The sequence below is a fragment of the Denticeps clupeoides genome, chromosome 16 (genome assembly GCF_900700375.1).
Source record: "Denticeps clupeoides chromosome 16, fDenClu1.1, whole genome shotgun sequence".
Lineage (NCBI taxonomy): Eukaryota > Metazoa > Chordata > Actinopteri > Clupeiformes > Denticipitidae > Denticeps > Denticeps clupeoides.
Genome location: NC_041722.1, coordinates 11,667,748 through 11,690,464, shown reverse-complemented (window position 1 = coordinate 11,690,464; position 22,717 = coordinate 11,667,748). Strand labels below are relative to the sequence as shown.

At 44.9% G+C, this 22,717-nt stretch overlaps 1 protein-coding gene across 2 annotated transcripts in view; it reads right to left on the bottom strand.

Moving 5' to 3' along the window:
• The window catches only part of gse1b (Gse1 coiled-coil protein b), a 116,020-nt gene extending 93,882 nt beyond the window's left edge, over window positions 1-22,138 (bottom strand). The window contains exon 1 of one of the 2 annotated variants that reach the window (XM_028956069.1): window positions 21,976-22,138. In XM_028956069.1, coding sequence (XP_028811902.1) covers window positions 21,976-22,003 — 28 coding nt within the window. In that variant the 5' untranslated portion in view covers window positions 22,004-22,138. The remainder of the gene's footprint in view (window positions 1-21,975) is intronic. The other variant, XM_028956070.1, reaches the window with a different exon arrangement.
• Between the last annotated feature and the right edge of the window lie 579 nt (window positions 22,139-22,717).

The following is a 22,717-nucleotide window of genomic DNA, read 5'->3' as shown; positions in this document are numbered from 1 at the left end:
ACACACACACACACAGACAGACTAAAAAGCAGAGAGCTCTGTTCTGATATTCATGTGACAGAAGTGTGTGTAGATGACACACACATAAATCTCTAGAGGGCCTCAGCTTAGATGTACCATGGCATAGATAAACAGTACAACCGAGAATCAAAGAGCCACAGCAAAAGCCTACAGAGATAAACAGGCCGCTATTCATTTAGCAGCCGCGGTTCATTTGCTCTCAGTAAGGGTTCGATTTAACGAAAGTATGCTGATAGTGGATCATGAGACCGATGGAATAATAGGACTTTTTCTCAAACAAGGCATAATTTCTTCTGTTTTTGAGAATATGCATAATACTACTCTTAAAACTAAAATAAATAAGAATTTGTGCCACAGAGTCACTGTTGAATCCCAACTACGGCTATTCACTTGACTATTTAACCTGCAGACTGCAGGCGCATCTGCCCTCCCTTTGACACACAAACACACACGCACACACACACACACACACACACTCCCCCTGCTGCTCTGTTGGACTGGGAGCGTTTGTGAGAGAATAAAGGCTTAGCATTAAAACTAATACACACTTAAGCTGGAGCACGCCTCCACACAGTCCTCCGCTCTGATTAATAAAGGTCAATTAGCAATTATAATTTCCATATTTAATCAGCCCCCTGGGGTGGACGTTGTGCTCGCCCTCTCCCCCCTCTCCCATTCTCTTGCTGTTCCTGTAGTGACACACACACACACACACACACACACAGAGAGTCTCTGGCAGCGGGGAGCACAGCACTGATATCTGATAAGCTGTAAACACACTGACGTCTGTTTGATGGCTCCCCCCGGGTGGCTCCCCAAACATCCTGAGTGGGGTCCCACTGGCATCAGAGACACACGCGCATACGCACGGCACACACATAATAACCGCACACCTACACAGAGCTTCCCTCTCTCCCTCCCACACAAGTAAAACTGGCTTTGTCTTATCTCCCTGCCCCGCCGCATGAGCCCGCTGTCCTTCTGACAACTGCCTCTCCTCATTAATCTTGATGTGTCTTCTCGCCACACATTCTTCCACGCGCTTTCAAACCCCGCACTAATTGCAATTAATCACCAGGCGAAGCAGATGCCGGGAACAATAGCAATGTGGTGGGCTTCTGGGGGAAGGCTGCATTCTGTGTGTGTGTGTGTGTGTGTGTGTGAGCATTTGATGATGAAGCTGTCAGCGAGGCTGATTCCAGCCCGCAGGCGGCTGCTGCACCTCCCCTGATCTGCACGGTGCGCCGGGCGGAGCCTGGCGGGGTGGTTGGAGGAGGACGGGGCACATCATGCTGGGTACGACCCTGTCACCATGCCCCCTAGCATCTGTCAAAGCCCACACTGGCACACCGTGATGAGGGCTAATGTACATATATAATAAATTATATAAGAGTTCAGACAGAGAAAGAGAGGAAGGGAAAAGGGGAAAAAAGCAGATGAGAGGGAAGGGGAAGGAGGAAAAAATATATTACAGCGAGAGCGCTGGCCCTGTTCTGTTTAATAGGCATTCAATTATTAAATGCTGCGCCCGCCTGGACGTGTCCACTTTATCTGCTGTTTCACCATTTAAAGCGTACAGCAGCCTCCATTATCTCTCTCTCTCTCTCTCTCTCTCTCTCTTCCTGTCTGTCCGTCTGAGCATTTTTCATTTCAGTATTGTGTTAAAACATCAAGCGTGATAAGACATTGGGTGTTTCGGGTGTTTTTAGAGGGTGAGTGAGAAGCGGGCTGTTGCTGCTCATGATAAATAACCATGAGTTGTGGTGTAGTCGGGCCAGTTAAGGATACTGAAACATATTCTACGATGTTATAAATATTGTAATGTAACTGTACACTTTGGCCTTCATTATGTGTAAGTTATGTAAAATGTGGCATATGGATAGATTAAGCTAATGGCACATTCATTAGTCAATTAATTTATATGCAATTAGGGGAAAAAAAAAGAAAGATCTGATAATCTATCTGTATGTTTGATTTGGTAGTGGTTGAGATCACCGGGGGTTTTACAAGCAGATAAAATGGCAGGAAATGAAGGAGGAATATGAATAAGATGGACGCTAAGAAACAGTTGTGCATGGTGTGTTTTGACAGCAGTGGGTTTGATTCCTATAATGAGGAAATATGTGAGAGCTGCTAAAAATGCATGTAGGCTCAATTTTAAACTTTGTTTAAAAGTTCCATTAAAAGTTTGTCTTCTAGGTGTCAGAAATAATTACACTCAGCAAAATTGTCTAGAAAGCAGTATTCTTGTTTACATTATTTCTGTAAAACCCTGAAGAACATCCAGGATGAGATATTAGCAAACAGACTATGTGTATTACAATGCCATGAAAACAGGGTACATTGAACCATTTTACCTTGTCGGTGAGCAAAAAACGGATTCAAATTCTATTAATTTGAGTGCAAGCTTGGTTAATTAACTTGATTGTTATAATTTATGCAACATGTATATTAATGTGTTTTTAATAATCTGTTTAAAAGTCTTTTCTCTCTGTTGCACACTCTCTCACCACCATCAACAGAGCAGACTGCAAAATGGCATGCTCATTTTGAAAGACTATTTAAACGCAATCACAATTAAAGCGGGGATGCCTTTCTACCTGAGTGGAGTTTGCTATCCCTCCGCCCATCTCTCTCTCTCTACCGCTCTCCAGTGCTGCCACTGCTGTTTGCCCTTCTGTTGTGACAATCCTCATTACAGCTTGTGGAGACTGCTCAATATGTTTGACAGGCGCAGAGCAAAGACACACACACACACACACACACACACATGCGTAAACAAGCTCTCATTATCTCATGCTCACACACATCACTCAAACCTGTTCAGCTGAGTGTGCACCTGCACAGTGAATAAAACGCTAAAAATGTTAATAGCAGCAAATAAATAGACAAAAATGGCACCTCTATCCATTTACAGAAACCAGCTCTCTGGCAAGCTGCAAGGCTGCCCTACTTGGTGCTTAAAAACCCAGGAGGAGAACTGAGCAAAAACGGGCACTCACATAAAGCCCAACCTGCAAAATGACAATGGTGGAGCGTGAGGGCTGATCACAGGACTGCCTGGCGGCTGGGTCTGAAGCTGGAGAGAGGATCGGTCTGTCTGTCCGTCTGAGAAACGACATGGGGTTTCTCTCGTGATTTTTTCGGCTACAGGCACAAGCTGCTATTTTAACAACTTATTTATTTACATGCTCACCAATTTGTACAGTTTGCTCCAGTGAAAACCACTTTTGAGGCAGGTTTCATTTTACGAGAGAGGTGAACGGATGCTGCCAGTGGGGAGAGGCAAAGCTCAAGGCTGATTGGTGCTGGTGACACCCCATCAACAACACACCCCCAAAGGGAAGAGATTCATAAACATGGTGATTAAAAGAGTAAGCGATCAGGAGCAGGTAAACCAGCAGTGGAGAGAGAAATAGTGAGAGAGAGAGGGGGGGGGGGAGAGAGAGAGAGAGAGAGGGGGGGGGGGAGAGAGAGAGAGAGAGAGAGAGAGGGGCTCATAAATTGGTAAGGTGGCGTGAAGCAGGTGCTGTGTTAGCTGTCTCTGCCCGAAGCGCCCTCAACAGCCCTGTCTCTCATTCAGAACAAGCCGCCCTCTCCATAAAACATTTACACAACACCCACTCGACAGATCAGTGAACATGCACGCACACACACACACACACACACACTGGGGAGGGGAAAAAAGCCAAAGAGTTTGTTCTCCCTGAAGAGGTGGCCTCAGTTTTATTGTTTTCAAATAATTCAAATGAGCCCCATTAAAAAGTCAGTAACAACAACACTCTTTAATGCCATTCTGGTGGATGCCTTCATATTGATAATGTCCAAAATTACAAATAAATGTAAAAAAATAACAATAAATAACCTCACAGGTTACATATATGAAGTTATCATAGAGCCATACCCACAATACCCTTTATAGTATACTAATATTGTTACAATATAGGCCATATGTGTGTATAGGCTATGTCTGTGTTTGCGTGTCGTGTCATGCGTGGCCGCCAACTTCCTGTTAAGTCCATATCCCATAGTGTGCACTTCGCGTACCTATCTCTCACTTCCGGATTGTGGAACACATATCACCTAGGGCCCTAGGTAGCAGTGGTGGGTGGGGCAGTGGTGGCCTAGTCGTTAAGGAAGCGGCCCCGTAATCGAATCCCGAGCCGTCAAGGTGCCACTGAGCGAAGTACCTCCCCCACACACTGCTCCCCGGGCGCCTGTCACTTTCACTTTCCACCTAGTCACGGAGAGTGACCCTCACGGTGAAACGTCTGTCATGTGTGGCCTGTTATGTCTCATCCACTCCCTTATTTAAGTCTGTGTAATCTGGAGATCTACAGAGATGTTATCCAACACGAATCCTGAGGTGTTCCCCATGTCTCACGTCTCTCCATACGTTTGGTATCAGTGCTGTGTTTACGTGTTTGTGCCATACGTGTGTAGCCACTGCGTTCCTAAGAACGCAGTACGAGGCATAGGACCTGTGACTGTTATTTAATGGGCAGCGGTGCCTAGCAACCCGGAGTGACACACACTACAGGACACACCAAGGACCTTTCCTCAGCACGTGGCATGGTGGCTTAGTTAATGACTTTATTTCCCTGTGATCCCACCCTAGGCGTCCATCATTCCCTCAGCATCTTGTGCGTGAAAATGTGAAATAGTCCATATTACTAGTCTGGAATAAGTATGATCTCGAAACTTAAGTTAACATATTATAACACCCTTATCTTATATCAGGGCTACCTGCTGCTGTCAAACTTTGATTTTCTTCATTAACTGAAGAAATGTAGCTGAGCCTATCGACTGGCTTTCAGGTCACCCTGTCTAATTCTGTAAATGTGGAAGCCTATTAACCATATAATCAACAGTCATAGGTTGCCTGTGACCCCGAGGAAAGAATGCAGTACAGCCCTTTTATCTAATAGGACATTTTCACCGATTTACAAAAAAAAATAAAAAATAACATGTATGGCCCGAGGTTAATGGATATGAACGAGACCTGCACTATACTGCAACGCACAATGGGAAAAGTCGGTCAGCGGGACGTCTGTTTTCACAGCAGAGGGTGAAGGTGTCCGTCATTTATGGTGGGAAAATTGGTCTTGTCGCGTACGCGGCGCTGGCGCTTGCACTGCAGTCTGTGTACAGCGAGGCCTCGAGCAGCGTTTCAAACTTTAAAGGGAAAAATGTAGGCTGCCTCTCATTCCACCCCAGTTACGGGCAGGAGATGGAGCGATAGACAGAGAAAGTTTACGGAACAAAGAGCCATAAAGCGCGCCGCTGCTTTGTCAAGGCGAGATGAAGGTGCGGGCAAAACACAACTTCATCACTTCACATCAGTCCCGAAAGTTTTCTTGAAGAGAATAACAAACAAACAAACAAATAAATATATAAATCTAAATAACAGGGGAAGGGGGGAACTGTTGACAGCCTCTTCCTCAGCTGGATGCCATCATCTTTTATTCATGCGCTCGAGGTAAATTGTAGCATTTTTTGAAACCGAGCACTTAACCCGTTGAGCACAAAAACCCTCGACTGGAATGATAAATTATTAATTCCAGAGCCATCAAACCATTTATCAGCGGAGTGAGGGGTGAGAGGGAAAATGCGGGGGAAGAGAGGGATGTGGCAGGAAGCGACTGCTGGAGCAGAGGGGTTTTTGGGAGGGGTGTGTTCTGTTACCCTGGCGGGCCCGGGTGTGCATCAAACTCAGACTCAGCTCCCCTTTTTCTCGTCCCATTTAAACCGGTGCCGTGAACGGTCTTCCCTTTTTTATTCTTTCCCTCCTATTTTGCGTTTCATCCTTAAGCCACTAGCACCAGGGCCCCCTCTTTCCTCCGTCACACAATAAAAGGGCTAATCGGATCAGGGGGTAAATTCGCTGTGATCTCCATGGCGACACGCGGCACGGGCGGCTGGGGTCCATCTCACTGAAATGACCTGCGAAAACCGCCTGATTTCACAACAAGCTGTCACTGGTGGAGGTGTGTGTGCGGTGTGATTATGACCTATTGTTGGTATTTTGAATATAGGGGTGCTACGGAGGGGTGACATCGTCACCATCATCAGGACAGTGATGTTCCATCGTAATATAAAGGTGATCAGTCACCCTTCCTGCCTTAGGAAACAAAATGACCCAAAATCAGTTTAATTTAGTTTCAGAAATATGATGGGTTAAGCTAGTTTGCTTCCCAACATGTGATGGACCCCTGTGAGTGCATATTACTTCTATTCTTTATGGGTGTGGGTCTATATACACAGACACATAGAATCATGCAATGAATCATGGGATAGGCTGGATTGCCAGATCAACTCTTCCCAGGCTGGGAAAAGACGCATGTAGGTATTTGTGGGCTCCCGTCGATGCAGCCTCTGCGCTGGGACAGCCCCCGTCAGGCCATGGAAGCTGTACACAGATTAGCAACAGTCAAAACACGAGCAGAGTCCTAGCGTACACTGCACAGACGCACAGACCGAAGGGAGTCTTCTCACGTGCGGAAAGTGCGAGGACGTGTTTGTGCTAACAGCTGCCTCGAAGGAGAAGGTGTGCGCGCGGAGACGCTAGCGCCGAAGTGAGCAGGTGTCAGTGGCTCCGTCTCTCTCCCCGCGCCGCAGTCACACCCGGCAGACGCTCGTCAGCGCGCCCTAACGAGTTACAGGTGTTGTTATCCTCCGCCACCGCGCTTGGGCCCGCCTCCGTCGGAGCCTGAGTGGCAGATGGCTTCTAATGGTTCTGTACAGGATAAAAACACACACACATGCACACGCACACACGCACACACAGGCCGAGTCGCAACACACTCCACTTATCTGATGCCGAGAGAAACGTTTTCACACAAACAGGCATTTTACAGCACACACAGCTGCTGAAGATATAAACATACGCACTTCCATACACACACTTACGCACACACACACAAAAACGCATTCTGTTAGAAGTTTAGAGAAGTTTAGCTCTTACAAACCAACCTTTTGTAACTATGTAAGATATGTAAGATATTGATGAGCATTATCCATAAGGTTTTCTTAACAGGCTGACAAGCTGCAAAGGTAGGAGTGACGGGCAAAGATTAGCTCAGATTTGCCCACATAAGTAATGTTATGACTTCTTACACACAGTAAATACAGTAAAACTGTAAAAACGTCTTATAGTTTCATCTGATATGAAGCAGTTGAGTCTAGTCTAGAAAGTAATTATATGAATTTTGTGGAGGTTGATTTGTTTTCTGAGGACATTAAATACATATATTAACAATATGATGTGTTGTGTATGTCTACTTGTTTAAATAGTAAGAAATATCTAAATAATTTGTGTATAACAAAAATTACTCAAATTAGAAAAAGCTTATAAAGCTTATAAATATTTGGCATAGAAGTCAGAACCTAAACAACTGAAATTAGTTAAAATGCAATTTAAATCACTTTAAAATTGATTAAATTAATTTTCTCCTTAGCTACAGCACAGTGATCAGGCTTCTTACCTCATACTGCAATAGATGCACCACTCACACACACACACACACACACACACACACACACACACACACACACACACACATACTGGAGGGCCTTTTTATGGGCTGCTTTATAAGTCCATCCGGAAATAATGCACAGCCCCACTCAGAAGAAGACACTTTTAAAAGTCTACCTAGGCCTGAGAGTTGTATGGTGTGGATGTGCGGGTTTCCAGGCTGAGAGCATTGTTTATAGCAACAGGAGCGTAGACAGCGGGGACATCAATAAACAGCTCAGAGATGCTGGGGTCATGTGACTGAGTCTAAAGATTTAGCAATAGTTATTGCTGCTAAATGCATCCCTGAGTACCTTTGTGTCCGATATGTATCAAAGGCAAACGATTTTACAATTAACCCTCTCTCTCCCTTCCTTTATATTACCTGTGTTGTTCTCTGTTGTCTGTGCAGGGTTGCCTCGTACACTCTGATCTTTGGACCACCACAGAAACCCCAGCAGCACAGGCAGCAGGATTTGTCGAGCAAACCCTGAGGGCAACAGCCACGTCACAGACGTGAGTTACGATGGATATCAATATACCGCACATTAAAATGGAGGCGCAAACGATATGGCCCCCATTTTTAAAGCCCCTCGTAAAGCTAAATGATAGTCGAAGGGGAAGCGACAGGGAGCGCAGAGGGAAAGAAAGGGATTGGGAGAGGAAAACAAATGAGAGCGTGTCGTTAATGCTGTGGCAGGGGGGGGTATAAATAAGAGAGCGGTAACAACGGTGCGGCCTGTCAATTGTCAGATCAAGATGGAGGGTCTGAAAGAGCGTGGCTCTGGGAACGGGCCGCTGCAGCGTCCGCTTCCATAACAGTTAACCCGTCCCTCATGGAAATTTACACCAACTGTCAGTGTGCAGAGCGCCATGCGTGGTGCCGTAAATAGCCACCCAACTCCAGTGACATTGCCAAACGGCCCATAAAACTGTCATCCGTGATGCTGCCCAGGCTGATGGGCCGTCAGGACTGCCCAAACGACCCATTAAGCTATCAGATCGCTCAGTTGTGCATGCTTTTGATATATGTCTCTGTGCATGTGCGTACATGTACGTCCACAGTAGCCTGATATATAAGGCAGCTAGTGTTGCAGGTTCCAGTGGATGTAAAAGTGTGCAACTTTCAGTGAAAGACCACACCGCCAGTGCGGTGAGCGGGCCTCAGAGCTGTACTTAAACAGCTCGCTGTGCTCTACCTTCCCGACCTCATTAGCATCTACGTTGGCTGCCAAGCACCAAAGGGCTTGAAATGGAAATCTATGGGACAAAACTGGCCAGATTTAGTGACACCTGTTCAGCAGACAAAAAATGTGGTAAACCCCTCTGCCTGGACGTTTCACACCTGCTGTCCGAAGCAAAAAAAAAGAAACGTTGCTCGTTGAAAGACATCATCCATCACTCCCTGTTCTCATAGTCAATAGCATTTGCTCCTTAATACAACACAAACACAGTAAAGCTGTCTGCACTGTACAGTGTGCATTGAGTACACAGTGATATAAGTTGTTACCATACTGCACTACTTGTTAAAAACGTGTTTAACACAGTAGTAACTACAGCTGACCAACTGTTCTTGACATTACGGTGTATGAATTTTGCATAGACACAGTACACACCCATATGGCTACATACAATTAGACTTAGATAAGACTCAGATAAACAGTTACTATAGGCCCCCTCTTTTTACTCGAGACGTCATTCATTCATGTTTTGCTCATCTTCTTGTTTTGTATAATTCCAGCTGTTAAACATTTGTCAAACATTTGTGTAGGTGTAGTGTTGACTAACAAGAACTGACTTTCCTTCTGATTACTGACAGTGAGAGGAACAGTGGGGAGGTGTAGGGCTGGAAATGTTGTTATGCAGCGAGGGGATACAGCAGGTGGGTAGAGGGGGTGGGTTCGGTTTACCGGGGAAGTACAGAGCGCATCCTGCTGGGGGCTGCAATTCCCTTAAAGATGGCTACTGGGAGAAGAGGCAGAGAAAACAAGGTGGAAACAAAGAGGATGATTAAAAAAAAAAAAAGCACCTCCCTGCTTGCTTGCTGTCTGAGGACATCATGCAGGGTGAAAGCTACATGTTCTGATCACTACAGCGCTCCCTCTCACTCTCAGCACCCATAATTACAGCGACTTAAGGAGGGATCACCTTCTCTGCCACTAATTAATTAAACCAAGCCGCTTTGTCACTACGGCGACCGCTGGCAGGCTAATAAAAAAAAAATAAAAAAACAAAGCGAAGAAGCATCTGCAGGGCAGTCGTGATTTTTGTTGTCACGGTGATCCTCTCCAGGATGAGGTGGTGGAGTAAATTGGTAGCCTGGCGTTTTCACGGTTAACGATTAAACATTAACGACAGGGGCAGGGATGCAAACTGTCCTCTCTCATGCACACAGCATGCACTTCACCGCCCTTCTAACTGTGCAAAGGGGCGGACAGGAAGACATTTTAGACAGCATTAAGATTTAAAAGGGGGTCCTGACACTTGCCCCTGTGGGACTCGGGAACGAACGTTGGCACTTAGGAGTGTTTCATCTCTCAAGATCTGGCCCTGTGATCTCCTCCGCCCTCACACACTGTCAGAGCCAGACAAGGTGTCAGGAAGAAGCAAGCAAGACACAGTGACAGGAGAAAGGAAAAGAGGACAAAAGCAATGGAAATAACGGAGAGAGGGGGGGGGGTGAGTTTCCGTTCTCAGCTGGTCCCTATCAGCCAGTCTGGAGCCAGCCGGGTCTGGTTTGGGAACGCTGAGCCCAGTCCATGTCAAAATCAATCCCCCGTGAGTCTCCCCAGACCTCCACCCTATTCAGAGAGCTCGGCTGAAAAGATCACAGCTGAATGAGGCGCATTACAGTAACAACTCCGATGATCCAGTGCACATTCAGAAACTGGACGTAATTCATTTTCTCTCCAAATCACATTAGGCCCGAGGTCAGTATACTGCCGACTCCTTGGGTTGAATTCATAAAAATAAAAACCACAATGGTAATGATGACATAAACACAGCTTTTCACCGAAAAGTGCACTGGTGTGTGAGTGAGAGAAAGTGTGATGTGAAGTAAGCAGGGCTCTGGTGAGTGTGTGTGCGTCAGCTCTGCAGCATTATGCATTAATGTGAGCGGAGCTGAATAATTCAGCAGTCGATGTCACTTAACAAAGGGTCCTGTTCTGGCAGCCGGCTCAAAGGTAGCAGTGAGAGGCCGTGTTTGTAGGGTGATGAACATGGCCAGACAACGACCGTGAGTGGAAAGGGGAAAAAACACATGACAATCCACAACCATTTAAAGAAGGTCAAGGAGAGCAACATCTACAGAGGAAACCACTCTGATGCTGCTGCAGAGAAGCGCTGAGCCCCCGGTGGACAAATAGGACAGTGCACTCACTGTCAGCAGAGGTGGGCTGACCCTTCAAGGGCTATTTTGCAAATAGTCTGAATGCACTCAATGTGCACTGTGTAAAATGTTTAAATATACATATAAAACACTCAATAGTGGTGCTGAACTGATGTTCATAGATTAAAACACAGCGTGGGGCCAACCGAAGAAATTACTTCCTGTTTGCTGTTGAGGACATTCATTTCCATGCAGATTGTGGTGTGTGTGTGTGTGTGTGTGTGTGTGTGTGTGTGTGTCTGTGTTCTCAGAAATGGGTGCAGCTGGGTACACAGTACAATTCACCTGAGCAAATTTGCATAATGTGGGAAGACATGGGGTTGTTATCTGTTCGGGAAAGGACAACTGCCACACACACACAAAACACACACAAACACACACATACATTTATAAACAATATGATTTTAGGGTCAAATATATTCAATAAAGACAAATACATTTAAAAATGTGTGTGTGTCTGCCATTTATGCGTGCTGAAGAAGACCTCCTGTTGCTGCCCTCTCTGGTGTTTCTGGTGCTGTTGGCAAGGAAACCAGCAGATCTGACCCACAAACAAACCTAGAGAGAATGTACATGGGAGGGTGCCTCTGAACATGACCTGCAGGTGCTTTCTTCTAATTTAAATCACTACAACACAAGACAATATTAAAGAGAAGTCTTACATGTTTTAATAATCATATCTGAATAAGAACCTGGATTAGCCATTGAGAGGAGGGGAGACAATGGGAATGTTGCCACACCTTTAGTACACACACATTAGGAGGAACGGGACACACGAATCCTACTCATGACTTACTACTGACATTTCATCGGCACTGTCTAGTATTCCACCAATAGCAGCCGCAACATTTGGGTTGAATCATGTAAAGTGAAACGGATGTAGTCTCACTCGACTTAAAAACGTTTACTTAAATAAACACAAAAGTAAATCACGCTGGAAACGTTAACTGTGTTGCTTCCCATGTCTCTAACTTCCACTGAAATATTTACAAATGACATGTTACCGTCTGCTGGAAGCTCAACACTAACGCGTATTAACATGTGTTCGAAACCATGCACTTCAACAAATACAATCATTAAATATGCTCAGAAAGTTATCTTTAGAAATTTGCCCCTTTTTAATTAAAATCAGTACCCCAAATGAATTAAACAATAATTGACTCATACCACTGTGAATCATTATCCGTGTGTATACTGTATGTGTGTGAAAGCACACAAGGCTTCATTACTGAGGCCCGTATTTGAATATGCTGCACAAAAACACACGACATGTCTCCTCCTTTGTGGTTTAGATTGTTGTATCTTTGCTTCCCAGCTATGGTAATTAGCAAACTGGCTAGCACACAATCCAACAGACATTACTGTGCCAGTTCACAATGAAAAAGAACTAGTTCATGTTCATCATTCCACAAATGAACTAGTTCATATCATATATTCCTTTTATAAAAACAAATAGGCCGCTATTCGTTTTATCTGACTCTAAGACTGCTTGTGCATGAAACTGATTCAAATGGTTAAACTAATTGGCTTCACATGTATCTATACCACTGGCACCACTGTTTCAAGTTTGATATTGATGAATTTCCAAATCGGCATGAATTGGCTACTACTTATTCTAAAATCCACAGTCATTTCCCTCCCAGTGCCATGCTGAGCTATGAACACCAAAATAAGTGGCCAAGTGGTTACCCAGCCAAACATACTCAACTGAGCATAATTTACCCAGAGGGTATTTAAACTACAGGGGCAAAATGAGCAAAAGAGCAGCACACACATGCAAAATACCCACAGTGCACACAGGGCGGATTCAGCGCTTATATCCTATTCATTTCGGATCCTGTTGCTCCTGCCTCTGTACACCAGGACCTGTAGCCAAGGATCATGGAAAAATCCGCTTACTTAAAATGACGCTCACGGCCCAGTGAGGTTCTCACTGGAGGAGGGTTAAACCAAAAACGATGGCAGATTTGAACAGAGTAGCAGATTATAAATCTGATGTAAACAGGGATTAGGATTGTACCTTCATCCTTTGGCAATCTAGATTGGATATAGCATTATCCTATTTATCAGACTTATTAGTGTGTGTGTGTGTGTGTGTGTGTGTGTGAGAGAAAGATTTAATGACACAGAGAGTGACATAAAACACCTCACAAGGACACAGCGGCGACTAGAGATTCTAATTGATGTACCCATGGCAGTGATGTTGGTGCTAATGACAGTCTCTTAATTGCATGAAACTGGAAAAGTTTGAATGATGTTTGTTGAGCTTTTATCCCCATGAATTAAGGATACACCCAGGTTGAGGGTTTATAACAAATAATGACTAAACACTCAAAAATAGAGATTTATAAATAACCAAATTGTTCATCATTACTTCATTACAGATGCAAACTCATACATACACACATATAACTCAATACAGGAACCTTAACAAAATCTTAACAAAAGCCTCACTAAACCTGAGTGATCGTGCATACGGACGCATGTCCTGTTTGTGTGCGTTTGCGAGTTCATTTGATTCTGAGGGAGAGCAGGAGATCCGTACAGCTGCCACAGCAGCCTGTTCCCCGCTGTCAGAGCGAGGTACCTGATGGCTGTCATCATTAAAGCGTTTAAACCCCGCTGATTAGACAGAAGACACCAGACCTGCGCATCACAGCATGCGCGATTCACAATCCCGCCATCAAAGTGCATGGACACACACAAACGCACGCTCTCCCACGCCGTCTCTGCAGCTACTACTCTACCAAGCTCAGCATCAGCCCTTGTGTCGCTGAAATGAGAAGCCATGGAAATATTCAATGCCTCCAGGAGCAGCTTGAAGGCTGACGTGGGGCGAACACCTTGATCTGACGGTGACAGGGAACACAGAAGAGCCGTACAGAAACATGGCGGCGCCACCTCAGCACGCTCCCTGCTGCTTCGGGAGGCGTTGTTGCCAGGTACGGCACACAGTGCATACAACATGCTTCAAAAGGCAAGTGGCTTTCCCTTCTGCCCATCAGCAACTCGACACTCGCTCAAAGAAAACACGGATTTCCCATAATTCATCACTGAGTCAAATTAAGCCCTTTGTTAGGTGAGCCCGGGTCACGCCGCTCCAAATGTCAACTGAGCACTTCAGCAGGATGCTATAAATGGGCATGAACATGTGTACAGAAGATTGTAGCTCCCTGTACCATTAATTCCCTGTAAAACCCATTTAAGCCAGCATGTCTGTTGACATTACTTTAAATCTCCCGACAAACAAGCCAGTGACAACAGGGTGGAGCGAGTGCTGGGGATAACAGCGCGCTCGCAGCAACCGCAAAAAAAAGAAAAAGCAGAACTGAACTCCGTGAGCGGAGAGATCTGAGGTGAGAGACACCTAAATCATTCCAACAGACTTCCGCTTTCTGAGCAGCATGACTCAGGCCCTGTCTTTACCCGATCTGTCAGTTCGCTGGCTTTTCAAGCTCACTGTTATTTGTTGAGTTGATGCCCTTATGCGTGGTGAACAGGAACATAACTGCAGTACAAGGATTTGGGGAGTTGTAACGAAATTCACACTTTGTGGGTCGATGATAGTTGACCTTCAGGTTGCCCCACCCGTCTCTCCTACACATTCTCTGTTCAAATACAAATTTGACCATGTCACTGTCAACAAACAGGCGCAGTTCTGTGGAAAACGTCTTTGTGTGCAATTATAATACTCACATTATAACCTTTGCAATGTTAGAGTGCTGTCCTTCTATCTTAAGGTGACAACCTGGTCAATAAGTGGAAGAGCAACCCACACTGTTGCACGAGCAGCTACTCTCTAAATCTATGCTCAAACGACAGCTCAAGACCTTCCTCTTTAAAGAATATTTAGATTAACGTGTAACTTTCTTATTGTCGAACTTGTGTAGAATCTACAACAGAGTGAATAAAAAGATTGTATTCATAGTTGGGGTCCTAGTGAACCAGAATTGATCTCTTCATCGATGGTAACTTGAAAGCACGTTGTAAGTCGCTCTGGATAAGGGCATCTGCCAAATACCTTAAATGTAAATGTAAATGTAAATGTAATGCTTTAGTAAAGGAAAAAGGCCATTAGAGCCTAAACACCCAGCACCAGTTAAGCAGAGCCTACCGTGCTCACAATAACCATATTTTTAAGCCTAAACAGTGAATTGTGACATAGAGCTGTACCATTTTCCCCTCTCACTGCCTCTGAATATCATATTTGTGGCTTTTTTGGGGGACTTGATCAACAGCAGCAAGGGAAATATTGCAGGGATTCATGGCTGTGGGCTCAATGGACCTCCAGCAACCGACCTTAAACTGACAGGAAAAGAGAATTACAGGATCAGGGAGAATCCGTTAGTTTCCGATTACATGGTCAGAGGTCACCACCTCAGCCAACACTTGAGGTCAGACACTGGGGCAACACCAAGGAGCCGAGTCCAACACCTGTTTTCATCGGGAAAACGGAGGTCAGTTGGGGACAGACCCTGAATAAACTTCTGAGAGGTTCACGGGCAGCCCTGCCAAAACACACACCATCAAACAACAAAGAGTCCTGGAGATGAGCTGTGTGTGGTATATCACATGCAAAAAAGACGCGGAAGAATGAGAGTGAGAGGGAGAACAAGGCAGATAAAATGGATGTTTGCCCAGAAACAACAAACCCAGCTAGCGTTTATAATGACCGCAGACAAATGATGCCCTTATGTGCCTACACAGTGTGCTGTAATTATATGATGGTTCTTGCTGGTCGCTGCCAAACGCCAGACCAGTGCGCCGCCAATTGCATACAAACTTTTTGGCTGCTGAGATGAAGAGATGATTTTACAATTGCAAAACAATAAAAGGCCTTGGGAAAAAAAGTGATTCTGATTAAAATTCTTCTGATAACGCATATCTTTTGATCAGCTGGCCCGCTTAAAGGGAGTAAGTTGGAGGCTAGTTGGGAAATAATAGTTCACTTAGACATGGAATTCTTTTAATGCCGATTGATGGGGTCGCCATGGGTGCAGATGAGAATTGATGCCACACGGGGCATAAAGACATAAAAAATAAAAAAAATCAAATTTGAATTAAACTTCACAATTAAAAAAACAAGACAAGTGTCAAATCAAAGGGCTATGCAAAGACAAGCAAATCATTAATAAGGAACCATTCATAATAATAATTAATGCATTAACCATAAACACATTAGGTATATGCATTATTGGCCTACATGTTTCTGACTATACAGACCCCTGCCATATTAAAACAGTGGTTACAAAATATTGTATGTGCCGCATTTTATGTCTGGACCACGAACATAAAATGACACTGCTTATTCAGATGTATTTTAGGTATCAAATTGGTATCTGATAACCATGTTACCGGAACCGAATGTATGAGAGTTAATTAGCCAGCTAGCTAACAAACTAGCATAGCAAATAGCTAGCAATAACAAATAAACTAGCACACCACCTTATCTTGATTACATTTCCATATAATACCATACATTAAAAACAGTTAGCAACTGAACAGTAGTACATGTTATACAAAATATAAAATGTACGCAAACACACACACACACACACACACTTGCTTGCATGCAGTGAAGATCTGAGGGCACAACCTCCTGCCCACCAAGCGAGAGACCAATAGGCCTGCTGTCTCCTGCCTGACAGCCTAGTACTAACACACTCTGAACCAGAAAAACACACTACGGCCCAAGTGCCGCCTGGAGATCTAGATCTAGATTTATTTATATCTCTCGTCCCTCTTACTCTCACTTTCTTTCCCTCGCCGGTTCCCTCTCTTTTCTCCCCGTCTTTCATGCTTGGTGTGACTCTGAGTACTCACTTTTCTTGCTGCTTCCTCTGAGAGGAGCCAGTCAGCGCCGAGTGGGGGAAAAAATGGAACAGAATGGAACTCTGCCAAGCCTGGCACTGCCAAGGGACCGAGAGAATGCAGGGTCTCCAGTGGCATTTTAATCACGCACACATACAGAGAGAGGCTGAGGATCAGGCTTAAAAGGTTGTCTTACACATACACACAACACTAAAAATGACACTCAGTGCACACACAGTTTGCAAATTCTTACATACACTCATGTTGACACGCACACACACTCCCATCTGCTTCTCCTCTCAACAGCCTGCCTGTCATTGTCACTCGCAGCTGTCCCACCCTCCTGTCACCTGCACGGCTACGAGGGAGAAAAAGAAAACAGAGAGAGGAGTGTACTTTTCCTCCTTCATCTTATCACCCCTTCTCTCTTTCTTTTCTTTTTGGTGATGGAGGGAGCCCTTTAGTGCTTGTTTACAGTACCAGGCCCAGGAAAGGCAGAGAAAGATGCCACGGGGTGTGTCTTTTAAAAAAAAGAATGCTCATTAATACCTCCCAACTCAATCACTCGCTCGAAAACGCACACACACACACACACACACACACACACAACACACAGTCCCCCACCTCTCTGGGTGGCTGCTATAATAACCCACAGCCACGTGACTGTACACACCACCTTACAGCTCTGCTCTGTGCGTCGAAGAGATAAGAGACACAGAGTGGGTTTGTGTATGTGTGTGAGTGTATGTGTGCGTGTGTGTTTCCGAGTGGGTCTGGATTAGTCGAAACGAGAGGGCAGGGAAACAGTGCACAATTAAATGGGCTTTATAACCAGTCCCTCCCACACAGACAATGGCAGCTTGTTACGGCAGCGCTCAGGCTGCACTCCATTGTTTTAACTGCAGCTCCGCCAGCAGCGTCATTACAAAAAAACACGCCGCTAATGACCTTCAGGAATCCGTTGAAACACAAGTCCCAGCCAGAGAGGCGTTTGAATCAACAGCTCGGACCGAGATCCGGGCTCCCGACCAGACGCCCGCGTAAACAGAGCGTCCCCGTTTGCCAGACACTGCTGTGTTTTACCTCGTCTCAGCACGAGGTCTCCTCGAGAATAATCACTGGCACCGCCGCCGTGAGTCATATTTCACTCCACACTTGTCAAAAGCCCCCCCCTCGCTCCTAACCGCACACAACTACAGGCTGTAATAACGCACGGTTGGAGGGAAATTCTCTCGATGAGGCACTCGACAATCAGCGTGGCCCTCGTCGGAGAGTCTGGGCGGGAGCCTGCATGCATCAGTGACGACCCTGAGTCGGCCCCTGGAGAAAGACGGCCAAAGTGCACAGCCCGCCGCTCTGTGCCTGTTAGTGTCCGCATACGGCCAAGGAAACGAAGAGCCGGGCTAGAACACCACACCGAACCGGGCGTTTACATCCCACTGAGAGAAAGCATTCAAAATGTCGCTGCAAATATTCCTGGTAAAAAGAGCTTATCTCCTCCCGGCCTCCTCTCCACTGCGGTTGTCCATCAGGTCACCCCTCCACAGACAAAGTCTCTAACAGTCTGCTTCTCCTGTCGCGGAAAATTCTCTAAACGTAAATGCTTACCTAGGCCGTCTGGACTTTTTACGACGAGGCTGGGGGGGAATCTAGAGCTCGCAGATCTATGCTGGTGGGGATTTCGAGTGTGCGTGTGTTCGACTGGGTGGTGATGCTATCTCTCCCCAGTCGGCCCAGACATCGCGGCTCGGCGTGCCCCAGGCCCCTGTGGCCGGACTGCGGTCAGTCAGATTCGAGATACCGCGTGGTTACTTCCTGTATCGTGGATGTGAATGAGAGGGGAAACCTGCTCGTTCTCTCACTCTCTCGGTCCTTTCCCCACTTTTCTTTTTTCTCTCTTCCCCTTTGAAGGGATGGACTTGATCTCTCCTCTTCATGTGGCTTCACCCACCACTGTGGCTCAGCTGGATTTCCTGCCCTCTGGCATCTATTCATTTATTCTGTGTCACAACATGTTAGAGGGGTAGGGGAGACTCGGCTTTTGGTTCGGCCATTCTCTCACAAGGACGCTTTTGCTTTCTGTTCCTCTACTGCAGGGGAACAAAGACATACACACCAGGCTAGAGTCCAGCACTTATGCATTAATAACAGGTAATGGGGCAGCAAGCTCTGCCTCACGAGGACAAAAGATAAATAAAACAAAGCAAAAAAAGACAAAGAAAAAACTAGGGAGGAAAACACATCCATTGAACAGCCATGATGGGAAATCTAAATGTCCAGGAGCTAATTTGAGTCTTTGTAGCTCAGTCGTTTGAATTATCTTTGATTCCACTGAATGCCCTTTATTAGATTTAACTGTAATATTATTAAGAGTGCAACTTATCTTCCTGCTCCCTTCTCAAATGCTACGCAAAATAAAACTACGACAGCTCTTATAAACTGTATTTCCCCAAGTTCCCCAAATCCATTCCACTCAGTCACTCTGACCAGTGACCTCAGACACTATGCCACGTGACCCAAACATACTGCGATATATGAAAGCAGAGGCAAGAGAGACAGTCGGCTTCCATTTAAATGGCAGTCAACAGCAATAGCAATTCAAAGTGAAACAGCAGTTTTTGGCTATACCATGTGAAAAAAAAAAAAAAAATAGTATTTTTGTTGGAAATATTTAGTATTTTTGTACAAAAATACAAAATATGTTCATTGGAATTCAAAATGGAGAACAATTGCCACACAGTAGGTGCATTCAAACTTTTGACTGGTAGTGTAGTCAGGCAGAGTAAAAAAAAAATGTAACCATTGTCACCAAGTAGCAAAGGCTTAGAGGTTTGAGCATTAACATATTTCTATGTACAGAGTTAGTTTGTACGCAGTGCTCCAAGGAATAGCAAGGCACAAAGGGGATGTGGAGGGGAAGTTTAGCCTCGCTGGGGAGAATGGAACTGGTGAACAACGCTGGGGGGCAGCTGGGGCACCATGACAGAGCACAAACCATTACAGGCACACTGGCACGTGGGTAAGACTAAGAGCTGGAACCCAGAGATAAGAAATCACATTTCACACACACACACACACACTAGCACCTAGCAGCTAAATGGGTTATGTCATGTTGAATGTGAAGGGCTTTGGCACATGCTCAGTCCAGGTTTAAATAAAGCATGAACTCTACGTCGCCATTGCAAGTGGGGGAGTTCAGAAGTGTGAGTGCAGTGTTTTCGGAGTAAAGCCTCGCTGTTCCAGAGTCACCCTGCAGCAAGATGGTTGGTATGCTGGAGAAATGGATGTCTGTTGGCAACATTCTATAAGCTTGCCGAAACAAATGCCACCCACGTTCACCTGATATAATTGCAAATATCTTAGATGGGTTGGGCATGCTTACTTAATTACTGACAAATTGATTTTGTAGCCAATGGAAATGTAGGAATGCTGTTCATCAAACAATAAAATCACAAACATATGCTCTGCTCTGGTGCACATAGTGAACTTATCTTGGCCATGGAGGTTTTTAGCAGATAAATAGGAATACCTATGAATAGGAATACCTATAAGATACCACATCCATTCCAACACAACAACATTATTGAACACAAAACATTATTATTCCCTATCAGACAGTGTAGAATGTTAATGTTTTATGCTACACGGTACACTGATGAACAGAATTAATAAAAGCTGACAATCTGCCTCTGGCTGCTTTCTGATTGAGCAGAAATAAATGCGAATGCTCTGGAAAACAGTACAGAGAGGCCGACTATAACTCGGAGCACTTTGTCAAAATAATGTGCTATTCCCTCATATCCGCTCTGAATCATATTCCACTCAGCCCACTGCAGTAATACTCTTTGTGATCCTGAAAATTTTAAATTGCACTAGAGCTGTCAGATTTTATGTGGCTGGTTTATTGAGATGATAAATATGGCCGCCACACTCCGTTGGCAGGTGTAGTTCCTGTTATTGTGTGTGACAAGTCCGGGTGTAGGGGGAGTGTGTCACAGTGAATTAGCACAGCATCTACACTGAATTCAAAAGAATTAGCAAGATAACAAATTGTGAGAAGAACATTGCATTATAAATTCTAGCATCACACTGAAATCACCCTGTCACACAAAGTTCCACAAGTCGCTGCACTTCTTCAATATTATGTATTTGCTGAATGTGCATTGTCACGTATAAACGTTTCTACATTTACATTTACGGCATTTACCAGACGCCCTTGTCCAGAGTACTTACAAAATTGTCTTCCTCAGGGACACAAGGCTAGTACGTGGGATTTGAACCTGGGTCTTCTGGTTCAGACGAGAGTGTGTTACCCACTAGGCTACTACCATGACCACCCAATACTTGCGTTGCTGTTTTTTTACTGGCCATATTTTCCCAGCACTAAATAAAATGTATTAATTGATACAAACAAGAAAGGATTTGTTTTTCAGCTAAAAGTTTGTCGGATGTGCGTTTTTGCACATCCATTTGCACATGCACTAATCTAACTCATTTTTTAACTAGTTAGTTAATTGATAAATTGCAATAGTTCAGAACAGTTGCTATTGTGTTGACTTGCTTAGAGATTTCAAATGTTCTACATCAAACCAAAAGCAATTCTGATTTCACATATGCTGGCAATGAAGTGGTGAGTTCTGAGAACTGATCAGCAATATTTTCTGAAAGCTTAATGATGTTAAATGTCTGCAACCAAGCAGAAAAGGTGTACTGATCATATTCTTTTACCAGAAAGCACCAGGGATTTATTACTCTAGAGGCATTAAATATCAAGCTGAAGCGTGTGTAATGTGAGACCGGCAATCCCCTTCTCTCTCAGTAGCAGCTCACTTCAGGTACGGAAGATACACACTCTCTGCGGGGGCCTTCATCAGATTTTCAACCACACTCTGTTTAGTGATCAATGCCAAAGGTCAATGCGTCTTATGAGGTGGAACCAAAGGACACAGGAAGTGTCTGGTTTTTGTGTACCGTTTATTACACCGTTATCACCAGTTGCATGTGTTTGGTTTTATAATTAGGAGTATTGGATTTTGAATGTGTTTAGAGAAAAAGCCCTTTATTGCACTTTCCTTCTCAACCAAAAAGGCCCACATTCAACATAGCGTAAAATGTGAAAATGTTTTCCGGAATGTGCCACCTGGCTTTTTATGAAAGTCCATCTCAACCGAAGTAGGTGAGGCTGCTGGATGTGAGAGGACAGCAGCGTTCAGCTCCACTCAGACTGACAGGTACTCACCAGAGGATTCGCCGTCTGCAGGTTGCATCTCCTGGGTGACGGGATGTGACGAGGCACCGCTGTCCCTGGGGTCATGAGCTGAGATGGAGCCGTGTTCTCGTACCTCTGCTGGTGCGACTTTCAGCTGGCCAGGTTCCCCCTCTCTCCTGCCTCCAACCACAGCCTCCAGAGCAGAACTCTGTATGTGAAGAAAGACATGTCGTTACCGCACAGTTTACATTAATCTCTATTAATAAATTAAATGGCAAATACTGCTGAGAACGTTTTTTTTTTTGGAACGTTATATCAGTAAATCTATTCATTAATCACATAATCAATCAAATTAACGACAGTTATATTTTGGTCATAATTTGCAGCCCTAGTGGAGGTACGTGGAACACTGTCTTATCTATCCACTACAATTTAGGAAACCCTGCAGTGAAGTTATTCAGGGATTGAGACTGTCTTTTAGCATGTCAGCTTAACTTCTTTGCGGATTGCACCTTTCTGCTGATGGGGAAAACAACATGGTCCATTATCAGTGACTCGTAAGGTCCCCTGTGGGATAATGACTGACTGTACAACCAGCATTTCACAGACCCTGCCTAGGCTTTCAGCAGCCGTTGCCGTTTTGATTAGAGGTATGGGAATGTGAGAAAGCAAAGGGTATCCAGCAATTGATATGAAAGCTCATTCCTCCACTGAAGTGACAAGGGCTAGACGCGCGACAGCCCTCTTCGGATGCGGCAGCTTCTTTTGGCTC